The sequence below is a fragment of the Eretmochelys imbricata genome, chromosome 4 (assembly GCF_965152235.1).
Source record: "Eretmochelys imbricata isolate rEreImb1 chromosome 4, rEreImb1.hap1, whole genome shotgun sequence".
In the NCBI taxonomy this organism is placed as follows: Eukaryota; Metazoa; Chordata; order Testudines; family Cheloniidae; genus Eretmochelys; species Eretmochelys imbricata.
The window spans coordinates 23,977,307-23,999,022 of NC_135575.1; the positions used below are offsets into that span (position 1 = coordinate 23,977,307).

At 43.3% G+C, this 21,716-nt stretch overlaps 1 protein-coding gene across 1 annotated transcript in view; it reads right to left on the bottom strand.

Annotated features, from left to right (window-relative positions):
• Positions 1-18,949, bottom strand: part of FAM13A (family with sequence similarity 13 member A) — a 188,753-nt gene extending 169,804 nt beyond the window's left edge. The window contains exons 1-3 of the mRNA XM_077815021.1: positions 18,875-18,949; positions 15,499-15,688; positions 7,195-7,404 (exon numbers count right to left, since the gene is read on the bottom strand). Coding sequence (XP_077671147.1) covers positions 7,195-7,404; positions 15,499-15,688; positions 18,875-18,949 — 475 coding nt within the window. The remainder of the gene's footprint in view (positions 1-7,194; positions 7,405-15,498; positions 15,689-18,874) is intronic.
• Between the last annotated feature and the right edge of the window lie 2,767 nt (positions 18,950-21,716).

A 21,716-nucleotide genomic window follows, 5' to 3' on the forward strand; every position in this document is an offset into this window, starting at 1 on the left:
GGGGCCATACCTAATCTGCCGGATAACTTCACTTGGCCTGAACTTTACTAGTTCAGGGCAGGCGATCCCGCAGCACCAGGGCCAAGAAGGGGGCAGGACATGGAGTCACAAGGGGAGGCCCCACCTGTGTGCAGACATGCATGTCACATGATGCTGAGGCAAGATCCAACGGGCCACAGCGGGGAGCTGTGCCACCTCTTCAGGACAGCAGCCACCCTGGAGGAGTGAGCACGGGTGGGCTCGCTCTCCACACCTCTACCCAGCCTCTCCCCAGGACCTGACCTCTCTCCCCCACCACATCACATCCCCAGGCCCACCAAAGGGTTTTAGTGGATTCTGTCACCGTGTACTACCTTAAAGTTGCCCATCCCTGTACTATGTGTTCCTAGCAGAAGAGGGTCTTGTCCCGAAGCAGCTAGTGGTTTGAAGAGAGAATACATAATGCTGAGAGTCAAAAAGAGCTTCTTTAGTTCAAAAGGTAAAGCCTTCTGGTTTTGGAACAGAGCATCCTCTGGTTAAGTCCCAACGAGGTCAGGGACTTCTGAGACCCGTGTCCAGTAAACAGCCTAAACCATGCATGTTGTGACTGAGGCAACTCAGCAAGTGCGTACTAGAACAATATACATGCCAAGTACATGCTGCTTTGGAACAGCTCGATGTTTTGTGCACTTCGTGCAGAGTGCTTTGCAAAAGAAGGGACAGGACGTTGTGTTGTGGGCTTGCCCTTTCATGGCTGGAGGCTAGGATAGAGGATACATAAAATGATGTTACTGCTACTGACAGCCAAGATGGAGGTTATGCTTTAAGGCCTGAACTGATGTTTTTGATATAGTGCCCTCAGTTTCAAATACCAGTAGGGGACAATTCCGTACACTAAGCCACAGGTCCAAGGACTTTCAAAACAATCCTATTTTTGGCTTACATTTTCCCAAACCCCTTTAACAGAGACTGTGAATAATAATAATAGTAATAATAATAATAATAAAAAAAGGAAGTAGTTGGTGTTTTAAAAAACACTTTTGTGCCCAGTAACTATTTTCAGGGTGAATTACAGAGTACCCTGGGGAAAGAAGAGCGCGAAGTAGAAAAATATGAATGATCAACATGGTTACAACTGCCACAGTTTGGAGACTGAGGGCACGATCGTTAGGTTGGGATGTGCTTTATATTTTGCGCAGTCAGACATTCTTACAGTTAAAAATTAAACAAGACTTATCTTGCATGTAATTTAGGAAGGCCAGGCAATAAATGTTCTCACATCAGTCACTCAGTATAGTTTCTCATAAATTAGATTAACTGGAATTACAGCATGTTGAAATACCAGAGACAACTGTTTCTCAGGCTAGTGATTATACGATGTACTGATTTGAGAAGCCCTTTAAAAAAAATTTCAATGCACATTACAAATTAAGCTTATTTCTATCTCTTTTTACACTACAAGCTTAAATCAGAATTCATTCACAGTTAATGTCTAAACATACCTGACAATTCCAGGACACACATTAATTTTAATTGTGCTGGTCTCTCTGCAGCCAAAAGCTAGCGCCTTCCTCAAAGGGAAAAGGTCAAACATGGCACGAAGCAGATTTGCAAAATTCTGTTCTCTCACTTAATCCATGGCAAGTAATTTTTTTTTGAAAGACATATGCTAAAATACCATTAGATGCCTCATTATCATCCATCAGCATATGGTGAGACAGTAGGGTTTTTGAGTAACAACCGTGTTAGTCTGTATTCGCAAAAAGAAAAGGAGTACTTGTGGCACCTTAGAGACTAACCAATTTATTTGAGCATAAGCTTTCATGAGCTACAGCTCACTTCATGTAGCTCACGAAAGCTTATGCTCAAATAAATTGGTTAGTCTCTAAGGTGCCACAAGTACTTCTTTTCTTTTTAGTAGGGTTTTTGTTTATTTTTTTCCATTCTTTCTTTTTACTAGGGCTCGTAAGACTTATGACAATTTTGAAAGGCTGGGATAATAAGCAATTATAATAAGGAAGTTAATAGTATCTCAATTTGCACAGATAATTGGGTAATCCCTTTGATTTGATTACTAACTACCTTTTTGTTTTAACAACAACTGGTTAAAAAGCCAGGTCAGTATCACTGCCACAAGGTTGCGAGAACATTAGAATTAAACCTCCACAAATACTTCTGATTAGGCAGCAAACACTGCCTACTATTCTAAATATTTGTTCCCCTAAGAAGCTTACAGTTATGATCAGTAAAGCCAAATCCTAACACTCAGGGAAAACATGTCTCCCCACACCTAACTACCTGATTAGGAAATGCCTTTGAGAGCTAATTGTCTCTCTCACCTTCCAACTGGCAACTGAGATTGTTCGGTACTTTTCCATCTACTGAAGGTTCTTTCATCCCTGGAAAAACTGGCAAGATGCTAATCCTCTCTACGCTATATTTTGAAGCCAGGAGGGCATTCTTGCGGTAAACAAAGCTACCAATATCACAGCAGCAGACTTAATTCAATGGCCTTGATTTCCCTATTCATTAAGTGTACTATCCTGCAAGGTATTCATCAGGAGCAGGAGGAGTATTTAGCCCTGCGCAGGATCCAACCCTCGCCCTCGCTCAGCATTACTCTGATCTTAGGCATGCCATGTCCAGTGATTTCAAGAGAAGCTCAGATTGTTCGGTGGTCAGACAGGAACAGTCTGGGAGTGAGAACACATTTCTACTGAACAGTGTGAAGCACCGATCCCTCTCCTCCTTCATTGAACAGGCATCTATACAGCTTCTCCGCATCAAGCTGAAATGGGGATATGCAAAGGTGGCTGCTCTCTCTCGACACCCCCTGCGAGGCGGGGGGAAAGGGGGGAGAAGCATATAAGAGGGGCTGGAAGTCAAGCCTTCCCTCGCCACCACAATTTTAAAAAAAGAGGCACAAATCTACAAGTTGCACCACTAGTGACATTCCATTTTATTCAGTCCTCTTAATACTTACAATAAATATGAAGACTGATGAATTGTGAGGAGGCAGGAAACACACACATAGCATTGCATGGGCTTTGTAAACGTGTTAGGGTAAATCTGTCTCAACCACACTTGACAGTATCTCTCTAAATGGGGCACTCTCTTTGAAGCTTATCAGAGGGCACAAATGTTTTCGTGCCATGACAACCAAGCACACAGACTACTCCTGGCTTGTTTGATCATCTGCTATTACAGTTTTCTATTCCATTTTAAAATAGAGCATTAAGAACCACTTAACAACTAGTGGACAGCACAGAAAACACAATCATTTATAGAGTGTCACTGCTGTTCACGGTACTATACAGACAAGTAAATAGCAGGTAGTCAAAGTCCCGGCCTCAGGACTTCACAATCTAAAGCTCTGATCCTTATGCACCTTATGCTCAGCTTTATGCTCTGTGAGTAATCTTACTGAAGTCAGTAACGTTTATGGATTTTGTATAGTCCTATTGACTTCAATAAGACTACACACAATGCACACCGTTAAGCATGTGCTTAAGTCTTCGCAGCATTGTGACCTAAATTACCAGGTGAACATCACTGCAACAACACGTGACAGCCCGGATTTTCAAGGAAGCACAGCTCCAGTTTGGGCACTTGAATCAGGGCCCTATTTTCAGAAGTGCTCAGCGCCCAGCAGCTCTTACTGTGACATACAAGGCCAGATTTTCAAAAACAGTACAGGATCCAGCGTGCTGAGCTCTTTTGAAAATTTGGCCCTAAATGGTGGAAAGGAGGAAGAAGGGTAACAGGGAACAAGTGAAAACTGCTCTTGGGTGAGTATCGTGACAACAAGGTTTGCTTAGTTTGTGTGTGAGCACACATACTATTTAAAAAAAAAAAAAAATCAGGCAACAAGACGGAGCAGAGATGAACAAGAAAAGCCCAGCCAGAAGAAGCGCGCTTTGACGGAAGACTTGAAGAAAGGAGAGAAGTTGGAGAAAAAGGGAGCTACTTCCAGACATAATGCACAGCATCGAGAAATGCACAGAACTGTGATTGGGTGCATTAAAGAGAGAGAAGTAAGCAGACGACAGTCCGTGAGGGGAGGGATACAGTTGTGTGGTCGTTTTTAGTCTCATGGCATGTCACTACCCATTCACATAATTGAACAATGGGGACAGCTTTGTAATGGGTCATCATATTTCTATACATATTGGGTTTCTCTGAACGAGCAGTAAGCATTAGCTAATCATCTAATTCAATCCCTTTTGCCCCTTACTCATTTCCCTCCCATTTCCAAACACGATGACTGAGAATAATTAAGAAGTGCCATGCAATGAGTTAAGTTTTACAATTGCTACTGTGGTTAATGGGGAGTTGGGAAACTTTGAAACCCTCTTTTATTCATTCATACACCATCCTAAAAATATACCTACATCAGCTCATCTGTCAGACACAGTGACATGTTTAAGATGTGGTCCTGCCTTTGGGCAACAGATCACACCTTGTTTAAGTCAATAAAAGAAATACCAAAACCCCACCTTTTATAATAATGTAAACAGGTAGCTCAGGGGTAAACTACCCAAAACAGGAACATAATGACGCAGAGATGGGTCTCATAATCCACTTCATAAAGCAGCATTTATTCTCCCTCTCTAAAGCTTTGCGTCCTTACTGTTATTACTGCTGCACTAAATGTTATCTACACATGAAATGCAGATTCAAGTGTCATTATTGGTTGATAAGTATCTTGTGCATTTAGACAACAAACAAGTTGTTCTTTTAGCTCCTTGCTAACCATGATATTAATCAAAATGAAAATACAAGCCAAGCAATGTTCAAAAAAATGAACAGCGATAGCCAATAACAATGCACCATGCAGGAAGTCGGGCCAGCTTTATTACAGTGCTGGATTTGAAATACTTTGATGAAGAGATCCATTTCCATTCTTGGACCCATTTCTCAGGCTGAAACTTGGCCAACAGAAGTTGAGAACCCATATTTTAGCTCTGTCTTTAAGGAGTTAATTGGGACAGCGCTTGGCTATGAAGCAGGATATAAAGGGATACACAGGAATGAACTGTTGTTGCAGAACAGATCTTCCCTTCTCTCGTACTAGGAAGCCCTTCCAATGATACTACAGAAAGCCAGAAATGTGCCTCACCTTGCCATACACGGCTACTGATGAGAATGGGGAATATATGATCTCACTCTAGATACAACATATGAAGAAAAGAACACTCTCAGATGGAGCCATGACTGCACAGGAACATTCTTTAGCAAGCATTATAATTAGGTTGCTCTTCAACATAAATACACAGAGTGCCAAAAAACAAACAATACACAGTGGGACCCACTTTTCAATACATACCTACTCCAGGGAGGAATGCAACAAAAGGCTTATACAAGAAAAAGCTTCCTGTGTTCTGGAAGGAAAGTTACCGTAACAACTTGGCCTGCTGAAAGGAAGTGACTTGTGAAAGGGGATAAGGGCTTTATGTACAGAGCTTGTGCTTGACTGGTTCCTAGAATGTACCAGGGTCTTTACAAGGCAAAAATCAAGCAGCAAAAAGATAAGACATGAATGAATAAACAATCTTATACAGGGGACCCTAGTCTGGGGGCTGGAGAGCACTTCCAAGGGGGACTTGATCACAACAACAAAATCTCCAAGCAGTGATGCTTCCTGTTAGTCTATAGGTTTGATTCACGCTGCTTGGGTGGGCAAGTACCAATCACACTTCCCTGTACCAATGAGACTCTCTGTACAGACAGAGAGAGGGAGGGAGGGAGGGAGGGAGGGATGGACATGTCCTCCACCATGGCAGGGAGCATTAATTTCTGCCAGGTGCACCACAGAAGCCAGTTGGCAGAGGCTGCAATAGGGATGTGCTAGAACCAGTGCATCACCTACCCATGCATCTTCTCTGGCCAATACCACCACTTTTGGGGCAATGGTGGCCTGCTACAAGCACCTTGCCAAAGGCATGGCAGCGACTTGCACTGCTGCAAACCCTCTCCTGGAAGACTTGTGCCAGGGCCTGGGTGAGACTATGGAGCGGAGCTAAGGGTGCCTTTAGAATATGTTGTGATATTTTATCTGGGATTGTATGAACTGAGAGTGTATTGGTGTTCATTTCCATACATTTAAATCCTCTTTTCAGTGGAAATAAATAGTAACAACCTTAAAGCTAACACACTTGGTTGTCAATTTCACTTAAACAATTTTTTTAAACTAAACTAAGGGGTTTAGCAGCTCTCTCGCTCTCTTTCACACGCATCCACCCTGCCTTGCAAAGTGGAAGTTCACTAACAGCTGGTGTTTCTGGTTTCCCACGAGCTGACTGTCATGCAGAACTCTAAAGCTCTACAAGATTCTCAGCTTTCCAAAGATTCTATTTGCTGTTCTTTATAGGTTGTCACTGCACCAATGTGTTTTAAATGCAACAGTGGCATTCAGTGGCCAGATCTCTCTGTTAATTAGAGAGGAAATGAGTATATATCTCCATCCAGAGGAATTCTCCATTCCTAGGGGAAATTGCCTGTGGATTCCAAAGTATGAATGGAGCTTTCCAAATGGCTGGCTACCTGTGTTGTTCCAAATGGCTGCCTACCTGTGTTGGTAATTCCCAACATAATGCACTGGTATGACCTTTTGGAGGACGAGGCATTAAACAATTTTCCATTTCATAACAGCAATGAAATACAAGAGGCACTATAGGTAGATAAGTCGCAGCTGATGAAATCTTAAAATAATAATAATCATCATCAGTAAGTATGGCTGTAACCAGGAAAGGGCCCTTCTGAACAATGACACCTTCTTTTCAACAATGGAACAGTGTGTCCTTGTGTATGTGAATATTCAGTGTGGAGAAGGGTGCAAAGAGCTTTCTCCTGCATTTGCACAGCCTGCACAAGGGCCAGTTACAAAAGCAATTCCTGCACTCCTGGACTGCTTCTTCACTGCATTTCCAAGAGAACACATCACCCCAAGGGGGAGGCATGGAGAAAGTGCGACTGTGGCCTCGCTTTCTCTTCTCATCAGTGCATTGTTTTGCACTCAAATTGTTAGGAGTGCATGTTTGTGCACACACACGCAAGCAAGCAAATGCATTGGGAGGAGATGGTGATTGATGCCAAGGGAAATCCAAAATGAGCAAGACAGCAAGAAATGCTATACGGGCAGGTGGAGTCTGTAAATTCTGGTTCCCAAGAAAGCCACTACATGTAAGGTTATCAAGGGATTTTACTTGTACTCACCCTGATAAAGCTGTATAAATCTGGGATGCAATGCAGAAGTGATCACCCCATCTGGCAGCTCCCTCAGAAATAATTTCAGCAGACTGGCTACTGAGCACACATCAGCATCTTTAGCCAGCTCCACTTCCTCCCCTCGGTCATATTTCAGACGCAACTGATCCACCATTTTCATGTTACCATTCACCCTGAAGAGACCTTCCTGTGTCAGCCCTGTAATTACATATTAATCATGAGTAAAACAAACAACATACACTTGGCTTTCAGTTAGCACACCCAACAGTACCATTCTGTAAGTAACCAAGACACCACAAATATCACAAAGCTATTAGCCAGTGGATTCTCTAGATAAAGTAATAATGAATGTTGAAGACCAGCTCCTGAGTCCTACAAATATCTACCAAGCACCCACAACGCCTAATGACTTCAGTATAACTTGTCAATATTCAGCATCATTCTGGATTTGGGCACAAATGGCTGGAACCTATTTCCACATACTTCAGTTGGTGCCCAGTCAGGTCCTGATCCTGCTACCATTTATGTGAGTAACTTCATTCATGTGAAAAGTCCCCTATTTGCTTCAGTGTACCTGTTCAGGTAAGTAAAAGAAATTTACATCTTCCATAGAGGACACCAGGAGAACTACATCATATTAAAAAGTTCACTACATTCCAAGGACATTCCTAGATTCAAACACTTAAGTAGAACAACTCCACAAAACTGAAGAGCATTAGTATATTTTCTTAAAAAGCACCCCAGTAACCAAAACGTAGCATTCTTTCAAACCAGTTCTGCAGAATTACTCTTTCATGCTGAAGCTTAATACTAAAAGGATTACAAACAAAGCATGGAACATTTTAAAGAGTCAGAAAGAGACATGGTTAAAACACAAGGCCCAACTTGCAGAATACACCTGTGCACAGAAAGCAATCTTGCAATGTGAAATGCTATTCTGACATCTGCTGGACAATGGGAACCACTGCAGAACAGTAAAGAATGGCATTGCTGTGCGAGAAGTTGGGCAAAGTAACAAATTCCCCCCAGAGATAAGACGTTCTTTACCTTCCAATAAGAAAGTCATTCTGGAAAAAGGCTAAGCTAGATGATTTTGGAAAAAAATGGGCTATTTTTAACATTTAAAGAGGTAACTTCCCCCATAAAATGCAAATTCTGTCTGTATAACAGAGCGTCACTAGATGTTATCTTAAACATAAAAAAGAAGCTTACAAGAAGTGGAAGGTTGGACATATGACCAGGGAAGAGTATAAAAATATTGCTCGGGCATGTAGGAATGAAATCAGGAGGGCCAAATCGCACCTGGAGCTGCAGCTAGCGAGAGATGTCAAGAGTAACAAGAAGGGTTTTTTCACGTATGTTGGCAACAAGAAGAAAGCCAAGGAAAGTGTGGGCCCCTTACTGAATGAGGGAGGCAACCTAGTGACAGAGGATGTGGAAAAAGCTAATGTACTCAATGCTTTTTTTGCCTCTGTTTTCACTAACAAGGTCAGCTCCCAGACTGCTGCGCTGGGCATCACAAAATGGGGAAGAGATGGCCAGCCCTCTGTGGAGATAGAGGTGGTTAGGGACTATTTAGAAAAGCTGGACGTGCACAAGTCCATGGGGCCGGACGAGTTGCATCCGAGAGTGCTGAAGGAATTGGCGGCTGTGATTGCAGAGCCATTGGCCATTATCTTTGAAAACTCGTGGCGAACCGGGGAAGTCCCGGATGACTGGAAAAAGGCTAATGTAGTGCCAATCTTTAAAAAAGGGAAGAAGGAGGATCCTGGGAACTACAGGCCAGTCAGCCTCACCTCAGTCCCTGGAAAAATCATGGAGCAGGTCCTCAAAGAATCAATCCTGATGCATTTGCATGAGAGGAAAGTGATCAGGAACAGCCAGCATGGATTCACCAAGGGAAAGTCATGCCTGACTAATCTAATCGCCTTTTATGATGAGATTACTGGTTCTGTGGATGAAGGGAAAGCAGTGGATGTATTGTTTCTTGACTTTAGCAAAGCTTTTGACATGGTCTCCCACAGTATTCTTGTCAGCAAGTTAAGGAAGTATGGGCTGGATGAATGCACTATAAGGTGGGTAGAAAGCTGGCTAGATTGTCGGGCTCAACGGGTAGTGATCAATGGCTCTATGTCTAGTTGGCAGCCGGTATCAAGTGGAGTGCCCCAGGGGTCGGTCCTGGGGCCGGTTTTGTTCAATATCTTCATAAATGATCTGGAGGATGGTGTGGATTGCACTCTCAGCAAATTTGCGGACGATACTAAACTGGGAGGAGTGGTAGATACGCTGGAGGGGAGGGATAGGATACAGAAGGACCTAGACAAATTGGAGGATTGGGCCAAAAGAAATCTGATGAGGTTCAATAAGGATAAGTGCAGGGTCCTGCACTTAGGATGGAAGAATCCAATGCACCGCTACAGACTAGGACCGAATGGCTAGGCAGCAGTTCTGCGGAAAAGGACCTAGGGGTGACAGTGGACGAGAAGCTGGATATGAGTCAGCAGTGTGCCCTTGTTGCCAAGAAGGCCAATGGCATTTTGGGATGTATAAGTAGGGGCATAGCGAGCAGATCGAGGGACGTGATCGTTCCCCTCTATTCGACATTGGTGAGGCCTCATCTGGAGTACTGTGTCCAGTTTTGGGCCCCACACTACAAGAAGGATGTGGATAAATTGGAGAGAGTCCAGCGAAGGGCAACAAAAATGATTAGGGGTCTAGAACACATGACTTATGAGGAGAGGCTGAGGGAGCTGGGATTGTTTAGCCTGCAGAAGAGAAGAATGAGGGGGGATTTGATAGCTGCTTTCAACTACCTGAAAGGGGGTTCCAAAGAGGATGACTCTAGACTGTTCTCAATGGTAGCAGATGACAGAACGAGGAGTAATGGTCTCAAGTTGCAGTGGGGGAGGTTTAGATTGGATATTAGGAAAAACTTTTTCACTAAGAGGGTGGTGAAACACTGGAATGCGTTACCTAGGGAGGTGGTAGAATCTCCTTCCTTAGAGGTTTTTAAAGTCAGGCTTGACAAAGCCCTGGCTGGGATGATTTAACTGGGAATTGGTCCTGCTTCGAGCAGGGGGTTGGACTAGATGACCTTCAGGGGTCCCTTCCAACCCTGATATTCTATGATTCTATGATACAGCTGACCTACAGCCAGAGCAGCTAGCTTGGCTAGGCATTCGGTTCAAGACGAACTTGAACAGGGGTTCTATAGTGGGTTGTCCACATCTAACTTCAGATGTCAGCAGTGACCATTCATGTGTGTTTTCACTCTAGTAAGAGCACCAGGATGGAACTGAATTGGCATTAGTGGTGGTGCACTGTGTGCCTCTTATTTCCCATCTAAATTAACCGAGTTCACATGGAGGGCTGTGTTAGTTATTCTTCCTAGTTAACTTCAACATCTATGCAGAACATTGCTCTTCCAGGTTAGCTTAGGAGCTCATGGCTGCCTTGAAAACCGTGAGTTTATCTCAGGCTCTTCTCACCCAAGCGGACAGCTTTTAGTTCTTGTTTTCACGTTGGAGAAGGATGGGGATTATATCTTTATCAGATCATCACCGTCTCAGTTTAGAACCCAGGGCTCACTTAAGTTTCCACCAGGGACGAGGATCTAATTCAGTCAGTTTATATTTGCAGACAGATGGGGGCATTTGGGTGTCAGGTTTCTTTAAGGGAGCGCAGTGTACCACCACCAGTCCATTTTCTCAATACACCAGTAGGATACTACCATGATCTTTTCCCCTTGACCATTAGTTGATTGGCTCCCAAGCATCTTCTCCCTATCCTTCATCCTCACAAGTCATCGTGCCACACGAATAAAACAACACTGAAGCATGGTGGTGGTAATCTCACTCCAATCATCTGTAATACACAGAGCATGTCTATGCTGCAATGAGATGCCTGGGACTGGCCTGTGACAGCTGACCGGGCTCACAGGGCTTAGGCTAAGGGGCTGTTTAATTGCAGTGCAGACATTTGGGATTGCACTGCAGCTCAAACTTTGGGAACCTCCCACCTCACGTAGTCCTAGAGCCAAGGCTCTAGCCCAAGCCCGAACACCTACGTTGCAATTGCAAAACACCTTCGCCCGAGCCCCGTGAGCCCAAATCAGCTGACATGGGCCAGCCACGGGTTTTTAATTGCAGTGAAAACAAACTCACAGAGTCTCTTCACCCAAGAACGTGGCAGTCAAAGGCAGCCCACAGTAGTGTGACCAGGTGTCCAGTTTTGGACCGGAACACCCGGTCCAAAAGGGATCCTGGCAGGCCGTTGACTGTGCGGTTCGCGGCGATGCTGCGCCGCACAGCGGGGTTGGCAACCTCCCTGCTAGTCGCCACGCGGCTCCCGGGTCTGGAAGCAGCCGGCATGTCCGGCTCCTAGTCTTAGGGGTGGCCGGGGGGGCCACGTGATGCCCTGCCCCACGCCTGCAGGCGCAGCTCCCATTGGCTGGGTCAGGTCGGGGAGGAACTAGCACGACTCACGAGCGCTCAGCAGACGGCAGTTGAAGGGTCCCGTGGAGCACACCTCTCCTGCTGCTGCCTGGCCCTCTTCTCCTCGCGCTGCTCGTGTGGCTGGGCTCGAGCTGAGCCGTAGACCGTGGCTCGCCTAAGGGCATATCTGTTGCCCCACTGCCGGCACCCAGGAGTTTGAGGTATGTGTATCCCTGTCTCCGAGTGCTGGGAACGGGGCCGCACCCCGTCCCCCTCTCTGTGTCCCACCTCCGCATCTCCCATCGTTGCATCCCTCCCCATCCCAACCGCCCCGAACCCCCATCATTGCATCCCTCCCCGTCCCAACCCCTCTACGCTCCCATCCCCCTCACTGCATCTCTGTGCATGGAGCTGGTTACGAAAAATGGGAAGAGGGGAGGGAAAGAATCATGAAAACCTTTGTGAAATTTCATTTTTTTTTAAATTACCCTTTTTGATGATTTTGCTGCCAGCTCTAGCGTCCTGTAACAAATTAAACCGAATTTAGCATAATACATCTGTCAAAACAATAAATATGCCTGGTTAGGCCTTGCAGTGAAAATGAGCACAAGAGAGAGGGTGGGGGAGAGCAAGCGACAGAGGGAGGGGGAAAGGAATGAGCGGGGGCAGGGCCTCGGGAAGGGGCAGGGCTTCAGGGAAGGAGCGGGGCAAGGGTGTTCGGTTTTCTGGAATTAGGAAGTTGGCAACCCTAGCCCATGGCCTCGTGAATCTACTGGGAAAGAAGAGTATTTCTCATTATGCAGATTAGATCAATAAAAAAGCAGGTCAATTCTCTTCTGCTGTTGCTTGTAGAAAAACAGAGGACATCCCTGGGTTCAACAATGGAGGTTGGAAGAAGGGCACAGTAGCAGACACATCCCCTTTTCTCTCAATAAATGTAGCCAGAAGGTTAAGGAGGGGTTGAATAGCAAAGATCCCTTTCCTCCCTCCTGACCCCTCCTTACACAACCCTGCCCACTCACAGAAGCCATTTGGAGTCCTCGGATTTGTCTTCCATCAGTCTCACTTTTGACCTAGGGGACTGTGCTAGGCTTGCTGATGAATGATCTCACATTAGCTGTTATTACATGCTTACTATTGCACAGGTCCGCAATATCTACAAGGCCCTGCCTTGGAAAGCTTACAATCTAAAGATCAGAGATGCACAGAGCAACCAAGAGGAAGGAGTCATGTATCTAAAGAAAAGGGTACATTCACCAGATGGGTCTCAGCTAATCCCCTACCTGATTTCAGTACAATTCCTCACAGAGTAACACACTACTCAGAATGAATAGGGGTGACAAAATCAGGCACTGCATTGATTCACATTTGGAAGGTTGTCTCCAGCCATACAGGCTAGAACAGGGTTCATGGGTTGTTTTTTTTAAATCCCGCAGAAATTGACTGCTCCAGTTCGCCCATCTCTGCTCCCCTGCCATCCTCATGAGAGTGACAGTAGAAAAGGAAAATATGTAATGTAAAATTAAACTCAAACAGCAAGGTGTTGGGACAATAAAGAAAAGGAAATCTGTCAGATGATACATAAAGAGGCCACACTCAGAGGTACAGAAAGGGGAGCCATTCTCAGCCTGTAAACTCCAGAGGAGTTTGTTTCTCTCACTAACTGAAAATGTGAAGCTATTAAGTTTGGATAAAGAAGAATCCAAACAGAAAACAAAACCAGAGGAAGAGTCCCCGAGGAAACCCAAGTGAAAGAAGACAAGATGATGGCCAGAGGGGTACCGTGGGAAAACAGAAGGAGCTGAAGAAGCTGTGCAAAACCCAGCAGCATCTCGTGTACGCAGAGGAATACTCATTTAAGTGGTCATGGCACTGTGGGAGGCTTGCTCATTCACACCCACCCACCACTGGGGATCAATGCCAAGACGCCTTCTAAACAAAGTCCACAGTCTTGCTCAGAGACTTTGGGAAAGCAAATTGTAGTTGCAGAGAAATGTTTTCAATGGAGAGGAGAAAAATCCACAGGAACATCTGCTCTAGGAACCTTCTTACAAAAAAAACACCAAGTTTTCCAGCCTACTGCCATTACTATATGCTATCACAGTCCACAACGCTCTCTCATGACAGTTAAGAAGGAACACTGGAAGACTTCAAAGGGAGCACCAGTCAATCTTCATCCCCACCCCAACCACACTTTAGCCACAAAGTAATACAGGTACAGCACTGCACCACTATAAAATACACGTGGCTTGAGACCCCACTGCACTGCATCAGTTTATGACAATGACCCTCCCCTGGTGTCAGACAGGCAAAGTAGTGGAGAATCTGGCCCAAGCACTGTATGTTACTTCCCAAGGGCAGACTATTGGCCCTTCACAACGCATATAACAGAGGAATACTTATTACTAATCTTCTCAAGGGTTTAGGGAAGATTTCACCATAATGTATGCTGAGAATCCTAATCATTCTCCAATGTACATTATTACACCAGTGGACTGGTATTGTGCCTCCAATTCCAAAGGGTTGTACATGCTACAAGTACTACATCAAGGCATTACCAAATTGGCCTCCTCATTGCTATGACACAAAATGAAAATGAATCTAAAAATGATCAACCCTCCTTCCCACTAACCAAATCAAACAAACAAAAGTGAGGTCCAAACCATGACCCCAAACAGCAATCACCCACATCACCTGTTATGAAAAGGTCTTGGGCGGTGACTGAGATCTCACACCACTTTTATACCAGTGTACCTCTAGTGACTGAAATGGAGTTATACAAGTTTAAGTGAAAAGAGACTCAGGCCCTTGATTTCTCCCTCCTCCATCACATCTGAAATATCTTACGGCTTGTCTGACCGTGGAATAATCCAGGAACAGCTCTTCCTGAATAACTATAGGTGGACACTTATTCCAGAAGAAGAGTGCTTTGTCCCTGTTTAGCTTAACCTACTTGGAAAGTTATTTGTTAAGAGTTAATCACGAACAGCTATTGCACTGGGAATTCACCTCCTATATTAATCCCTGTTAGCTTATTATGAGTTTTTTTTAAAAAAGCTTGGTTATTTTCTCAAAGTGTGGGCTGGAAACCCAAAACACTGCAATTTAACCAGTGTTACAGGGCTTGTAAAAAGCAGGCATGAAGGATGATCCTTAAAAAGGACATTGTTCCACTCTCCAGGGTGAGACGAGAAGATGTAAATTCTCACAGGGTGAAATTCACTCCTATGTAGCAGGCCAGCACAAGACTTAGCCATCATTTAAGAGCCACGGAAGGGCTTTGCCTACATACCAATGGCCTTCATTGGCCCTCTGCAAAGAGGTGCATTTCATCCGCTGAGAAAGAAGTTCATTCTGTTCTACAACTTAAATGTATGTAAGGAGACGTTGGAAGTTCAGAGGCTTACATGAAACCTTCCAGTGCTAGTTGATAAAAACAAAAAGCCCATTCTGGGGCTTACAATTACACATGGCATTTTATTCACTATCATACACATTCACTACTATGCTTATGTGTAGGACCTAGAGTCGGAAATGATGAGCATATCTGGTTAATTTTAATCAAGCAATAGTAGAAGGCTAGTTATAAAAACATTTTGAATTATAAAATGAACAGATTCTTTATAGTCACTTTACAACACAGCAGATTACATTTGCGAATGTCCATTTGAATATACTTCCACATAAAGGCAACCAAACCAAGAAAGGAAAGCCAAATGCAGTATTGTTTTCAGCACATAGTTTGATCCACAGCTTGATTCAGTTTTCATGCCAAATAAACGAAAATAAACAGAAAACTTCCTTTGCAGAGGCTTACATAAATAACACTATTAAATGAAAGAGACTGTGTTAACTTTACCATGCTGGGTCAGATATTCTACTGTATTCCACACCACCGCTGGGAGGCCATTCTTGGTAAGACCCTGCTGCTGGAGGTCCTGGAGACTCACACCGAACACCTTCTGACAGCTATCATCCCTCTGCTTGTTCAGTGGCAGTGCTGCTATCTTTTTCATGTCTTCTTTCAGCCTCACTGCTGATTTACTTTGCTTAAGGGAGCACAAGAGAGCAGTCAGTCACATTTACTACACATTTATTTGCATAGTTACAGCACAGGCATGTCAGTTAAGAATTAAGCTTTTGGGTTTTGAAATAGAACAGTCTGCAGGGCTGGGTTTTTGTTTTGTTTTACTTTAATCCACAACAAAATCTCTATGAAGTAGCACATTATAAACTGGTAGGACAGAGAACAAGGGGAGCGAAAGGAAAAAGAAAGTAAGGCGGAGGAGCCCAAAGCAACAACTTATCTGTAACTAAGAGACAGGGTGGATAATACACTGCTGAGTATCCAAGCTATACTGCTACAGTAACCAGTGGGCCAGACTCAGGAGAGACCACGTATGTCAGCTGCAAAATCTCAATCATCAACTTTGACTCTGATTTTAAGGCCAGAAGGGACCACTCTGACCACCGAGTCTGACCTCCTATATAACACAGAGAAAAGAACCTCCCTCACTCAATAATTTCTGCATCAAGCTCATAACTTCTGTTTGAACGACACCATTATCTTTTGGAAAGATAACCCACCTTGACTTAAGACTGCAAGAGATGAAGAATCCACAAGATAAAGTGTCCAGATAAAACCTAATGGTAACAGGGTAAGTTATAGATAAGGGTAAAAATGTAAACCAAGATAGGGTAGCTTGCGGTTGAAAGAGGAACTCTTTTCATCTAGCAGTAGCTTAACGCACCATCCATCACATCATCTTTGGTTTATTTAGGTAAGCAGAATATAACTCACCTAAATCCATTCAACCAGCATTTTTAAAAAAGTGTTTGCACATATTTCTGGCATCAAGTTTATTAGCAGCTAACAAGACCTGTGGACATGATCCATGACACAATGGAATTCAAAGTGTGGCACATGAGAAACAGCTGAATCTGGGAATGTATTGATAACAAGCACTGATACCTCGCTGAAACCTGGTAGAAATGTCTCAAGTCTTGTCTGTGATTTGTGCGTTACAACATAAAGGGACAGAGCTATTTAACAATACTCACACTGATTATTTTGTTTTCAAATAAACATGACTATTTTCTAATCTCTTTAAATGCAACATGATGTTTCAATTCCACCTCATTAACTAACTTGAACACTTGCCCAGACTTTGCTATTAAGCCAGGCTATACCTTGTTCCAGGTACAAGACAGAGAATTTGCATTAATTGTTTCTTACCAAGATTGCTGCATCTTTTTGCTAAGCACAGCTTCTCTGAGGAAATGTGTACTAGAATCATCTGTTTGATACCAGGACTTGGCAACTTCGTTCTATCTGGTATGTAAATGACTTTCTTGGACTGTGTTGGTCTGACATACACAGAAGATGTTGCTTGTGTATCTAAGGCTATAGAACAAGTTATAAATATTCCATACTTTTGAGAAAGGGTTTAAGTCCACATAATTAAAAATTATGCTGTAATGATCACCTTTTAAATACATATGATAAATAAGTATAGTTCATGTTCAAAGTCCAGCTTCCACTGACTGATGCCAAGATGCCATTTAAGAAATAATATTTCTTATGAGAATGATAAGTGACTACCATAAGCTATTTTCATTTAAGATACATGCCAATGCAAAGATTGGGTTGTAAGGACCAGACAAATAAATAATAAAACTTCCATCAGAGGATCTTGAAACACTTTTCTAATAAAGGCCCCAAACTTGTAAAGTCTAATGCATGCGCTTAGCCTCAAAGAATCACTGGCTGGTAAGTGGTAACCCATTTCGACTTCACAATGGGGAAACTGAAGCCCCGAGGGGTGAGGTGTGTTGCTCAAGTTTACAAGGGAAGTCTGTAAAAGATCCAGGAACAGAATCCAGATCTCCCAGTCCTATCCTTTAACAGAGACTAGAAAAAGGAAATTGTTTAAAGCTGACATATCCTGTGTAATTCCTGACATATTTATAAATCTTTGTTAGACCTAAGTATGTAAAATATAAGAGTCTTGCCTCTAGCAGAAAGAAAAACCCCTACTTAAGTGATCAGTAAGAAACCATTCCCTGTGGAATGCATCCAATGAAGTGAGCTGTAGCTCACGAAAGCTTATGCGCAAATAAATTTGTTAGTCTCTAAGGTGCCACAAGTCCTCCTTTTCTTTTTGCGGATACAGACTTACACGGCTGCTACTCTGAAACCTGTCATTCCCTGTGGCAGTGTCTAAGCAGCCGACTGAATCCTACCTAGTCTCAGTTGAGAAAAAAAAAATCAATCAAAATATGGGTATACTTCTCTCTTTTTTAAATTCACTGATTCCTGTAATTGGTTGCTTTTTTAGATAAAGATATAAATGATTGGCCCACTTAACCATTTTTTTGCTTAATGGCATTGCAGAGTGTAACAAAAGACAGCAGTATGAATTTTAGAAGACTAGTCACACACTTCAGAAACACGTTTTTTCACGTCTTCCCTTTTCAAATTATCTTAATTAAACTACATGTTGCAGTTGGCCTGTGGTTAAAAAACAAAACTGTCAATCAATTTCACCATCACTAGACACTGTTTTGAAGGGGCAACAGGTCATCTAAACATAAAATAGAGTGAAAAGACTAGGAGCAAAAACAAGAGAGGAGAAATACCAATCATACCATTTTAGTTTACTGAATCAATCAAAAACATGTCAGTTCTAGTACATGTACCATGTTCCCAGTAAAAAGAAAAGGAGTACTTGCGGCACCTTAGCGAAAGCTTATGCTCAAATAAATTGGTTAGTCTCTAAGGTGCCACAAGTCCTCCTTTTCTTTTTGCGAATACAGACTAACACGGCTGCTACTCTGAAACATGTTCCCAGTGTAACAGCCTCCTGAACAAGGTGTCTAATATAAACAGGAGAGAGAGCACTTGTATTTCAATTCAGAGTCAAAGTGAGAAAGAAACTAGGAAATATTCACTCATTTCCTCCCTCCCCCCCCCCCATGAAATTAACAATCGCTCACAGTGCAAGGATGTTGTGGATGGAGCAGAAGAGGAAAATCCTGACTAGATCCACAGTGATTGGTTAGTTTAGATTTGAAAGATGAAAAAAATAAGCCAGCCAATCTGAGACATGTTGATACTATCCAGCATCTTCCCCTGTAAATGCACACACTGTTAAGTTTACGCAGTTTAATAAACGAGAGGCCTCCCTCCGCATACTCGGAGTAATCACAGCATACAACAGGCAGCCTGTACTCACACAGATGGCTAATGCGCCTGCCCCCATTCTTTCAGGAAGTGTCTGGACGAACTGATGAAGATGGGATGAAAGCATTAAGCAGAGTACTGACGGCGATTAAGATTCCATGCCATGAAAGCCTTACAGTTCAGGGAAAAAGACAAAAATATCCCCCCAAATATGGGCCAAAAATTGCTACGGAACTCTTATAATTTCGTTGGATGAATCTCCTGCGAAGTTAGCTTTTGATTCAATACACATGGCTGGGATCAGCCCCCTGCAGTTGAAATCTGATTCCAGGGAGTCTTTTATTGGCAGTCTGGAGGAGTCATGTGACTTGGTACTTAAGTCGTTAACATCTCTTCATTAATTACCAGGCATTTCTTACAGGCAGGCAGAGGCTAACGCTCGGTGACACTGCGGCATTAGCATCATTGTTCCCATTTCTGAGTTAGTGACACTAATACTTCGCTCTTCCTTCCAGCCTGTTACAAAACTCAAACATACCTTCAGGCTGAACAAATCCCTTTGCGAAGACTCCACACTGCACTACTCGCCAAGGCACAAACTTTTCAACTTTCTGAAGCAATGCTGATTTTTCAAAACAAAATACATTCTGTGTAGAGTGCATCTCGCATATATCACTCCCTCTGTATCATTTTGACTGCTCCATTTAGCCGAACCTAGTAAACTGCAGTTGCCATTCAATTCAAAGTAGCAAATACATTAATTCCTTCTAACATTTTGGCAACAAAAATAATTAAGTAGCTATTGACAAATAACCATGGCACCTCTCTGGATGGCATCAGAACAGGGGCAACATCTAGGCCTTTTGCATTGATGGGGCATGTTCCTGCAGCAATTTACAGTGACATTTTTTCACTTAACACATTTAACAGTTAAAGTGAAAAAGTCTTAGACATCACAGTTCTGTCACCAATTTTATGTATGATTAAGTCAGCCTTGCAAAATGTCTCCATTCACCCAGAGAGAATTATCATTATTATTTTTACACAGGTGAATGTTATCTTTTCCCACTGCTATTAGCCTCAATCACGGCAAAAGATAGGCAAGTAGATTGGTGCATGAGCTGATAAATTTTCATGTAAGGTTTCTGAAGGCATAATTCTATTAACCTCAAATTCAGCACTAATATGCCACCTCATCTCAATCCAGTAATGTACTTAGAAATGGCAGGGTAGAGTACAGTACTAGGAGACCCATTACACGACCTGAATTTTGAAATGCCTGTGATACCGCTCATTCCTCTCTCCTCTCCCCTGAAGCTTAAACGACACAAACAATCCTCCTGGGTCATCCTCTTCTCCTGTGGTACTGGTCATATGGCAAAAGGAACAGAGAGACTAATGGCTTGTCTACACAGAGACTTAGTGGATGGCAAGCCAGGGTTTAAATCTACAGCATGGTAGCCTGCCATGTACTGGGCAAGTGGACCCTGCAAACACGTACATCAAAGTGCACTACAGAACTTATAGCACGTGGTACCAGGGTCCACATGGCCAGCTTGTGTGTGGCAAGTTAATGTGCTCTGTATTCACATCCCTGCTTGCCGCACACTAGAGCTCCATGTACACAAGCCCTAACACAGCCGGGGGAAGGAGCATGAGACATGCTACCAGTAACTGACAGTATTCAAGCATCCATAAAATTCCGGATTGCAACACTTGGAAGAGCACTAGAGAGAGTTCCAGACTCTGCCCAGTTCCCTTTCATTCGGGCTTGTACCAGAGTTTGATTCCCAGCAAGGATCAGAAATTACTTAACATACAGACTAACACGGCTGTTACTCTGAAACCTGTCAACTAGGAGTTGAAATTCTGGGCTGGATTTTCAAAACAGCTCAGCTCCCGTTAGGCACTAAAAGAAGGGCCCAGATCTTCCAACTGCATTCCAAGTGCTGAGCTCTTTTGAATATTCGGCACTCTTTTGGAATCGCACTTCACCTAACCACATCAGCCACACCATCAAGGGCTCATTCACCTGCACATCTACCAATGTGATATATGCCATCATGTGCCAGCAATGCCCCTCTGCCATGTACGCAAAAGAATAAATGGACACAAATCTGACATCAGGAATTATAACATTCAAAAACCAGTAGGAGAACACTTTAATCTCCCTGGACACTCAATAACAGACTTAAAAGTGGCAACAAAAAAACTTCAAAAACAGACTCCAACGAGAAACTGCAGAACTGCAATTAATTTGCAAACCGGACACCGTCAAATTGAGCCTGAATAAAGACTGGGAGTGGATGGGTCACTATAAAAACTAATTTCCCCCATTGTTACTCACATCTTCTTGTCAACTGTTTGAAATGGGCCACTACAAAAGTGATTTTTCCTCATGTTGATAATAGCCCATTTTAATTGAACTGTCTCATTAGAACTGACCCCCCCACTCGGTAAGGCAACTCCCATCTTTTCATGTACTGCGTATATATATCTGCTACCGTATTTTCCACTCCATGCATCTGATGAAGTGGGTTTTAGCCCACGAAAGCTTATGCCCATATAAATTCGTTCATCTCTAAGGTGCCACAAGGACTCCTCGTTGTTTTTGCACTTCACAAGAGCACTTTGGCATGTACTGAAGTCCATTTCTATTCAGAACAGCACTTTGGCATGTGCTTAACTTTAAACATGTAATTATAGTGCTGTCAGGAATACCTGCTGCTTTCCTGAATCAGGATCTAGGTGCCTAAGTAGAGGTTGAGCTCCTTTGAAAATCTGGTCCTTAGAGGTGGGCTGGGCCATCAGGTACAGGAGCATTAAACTTCAAGAGAAAAAATTAGGTGTTCAGAGACAAGAGAGTTTTTTCAGGGGTAGGTTAGAAGGAACTG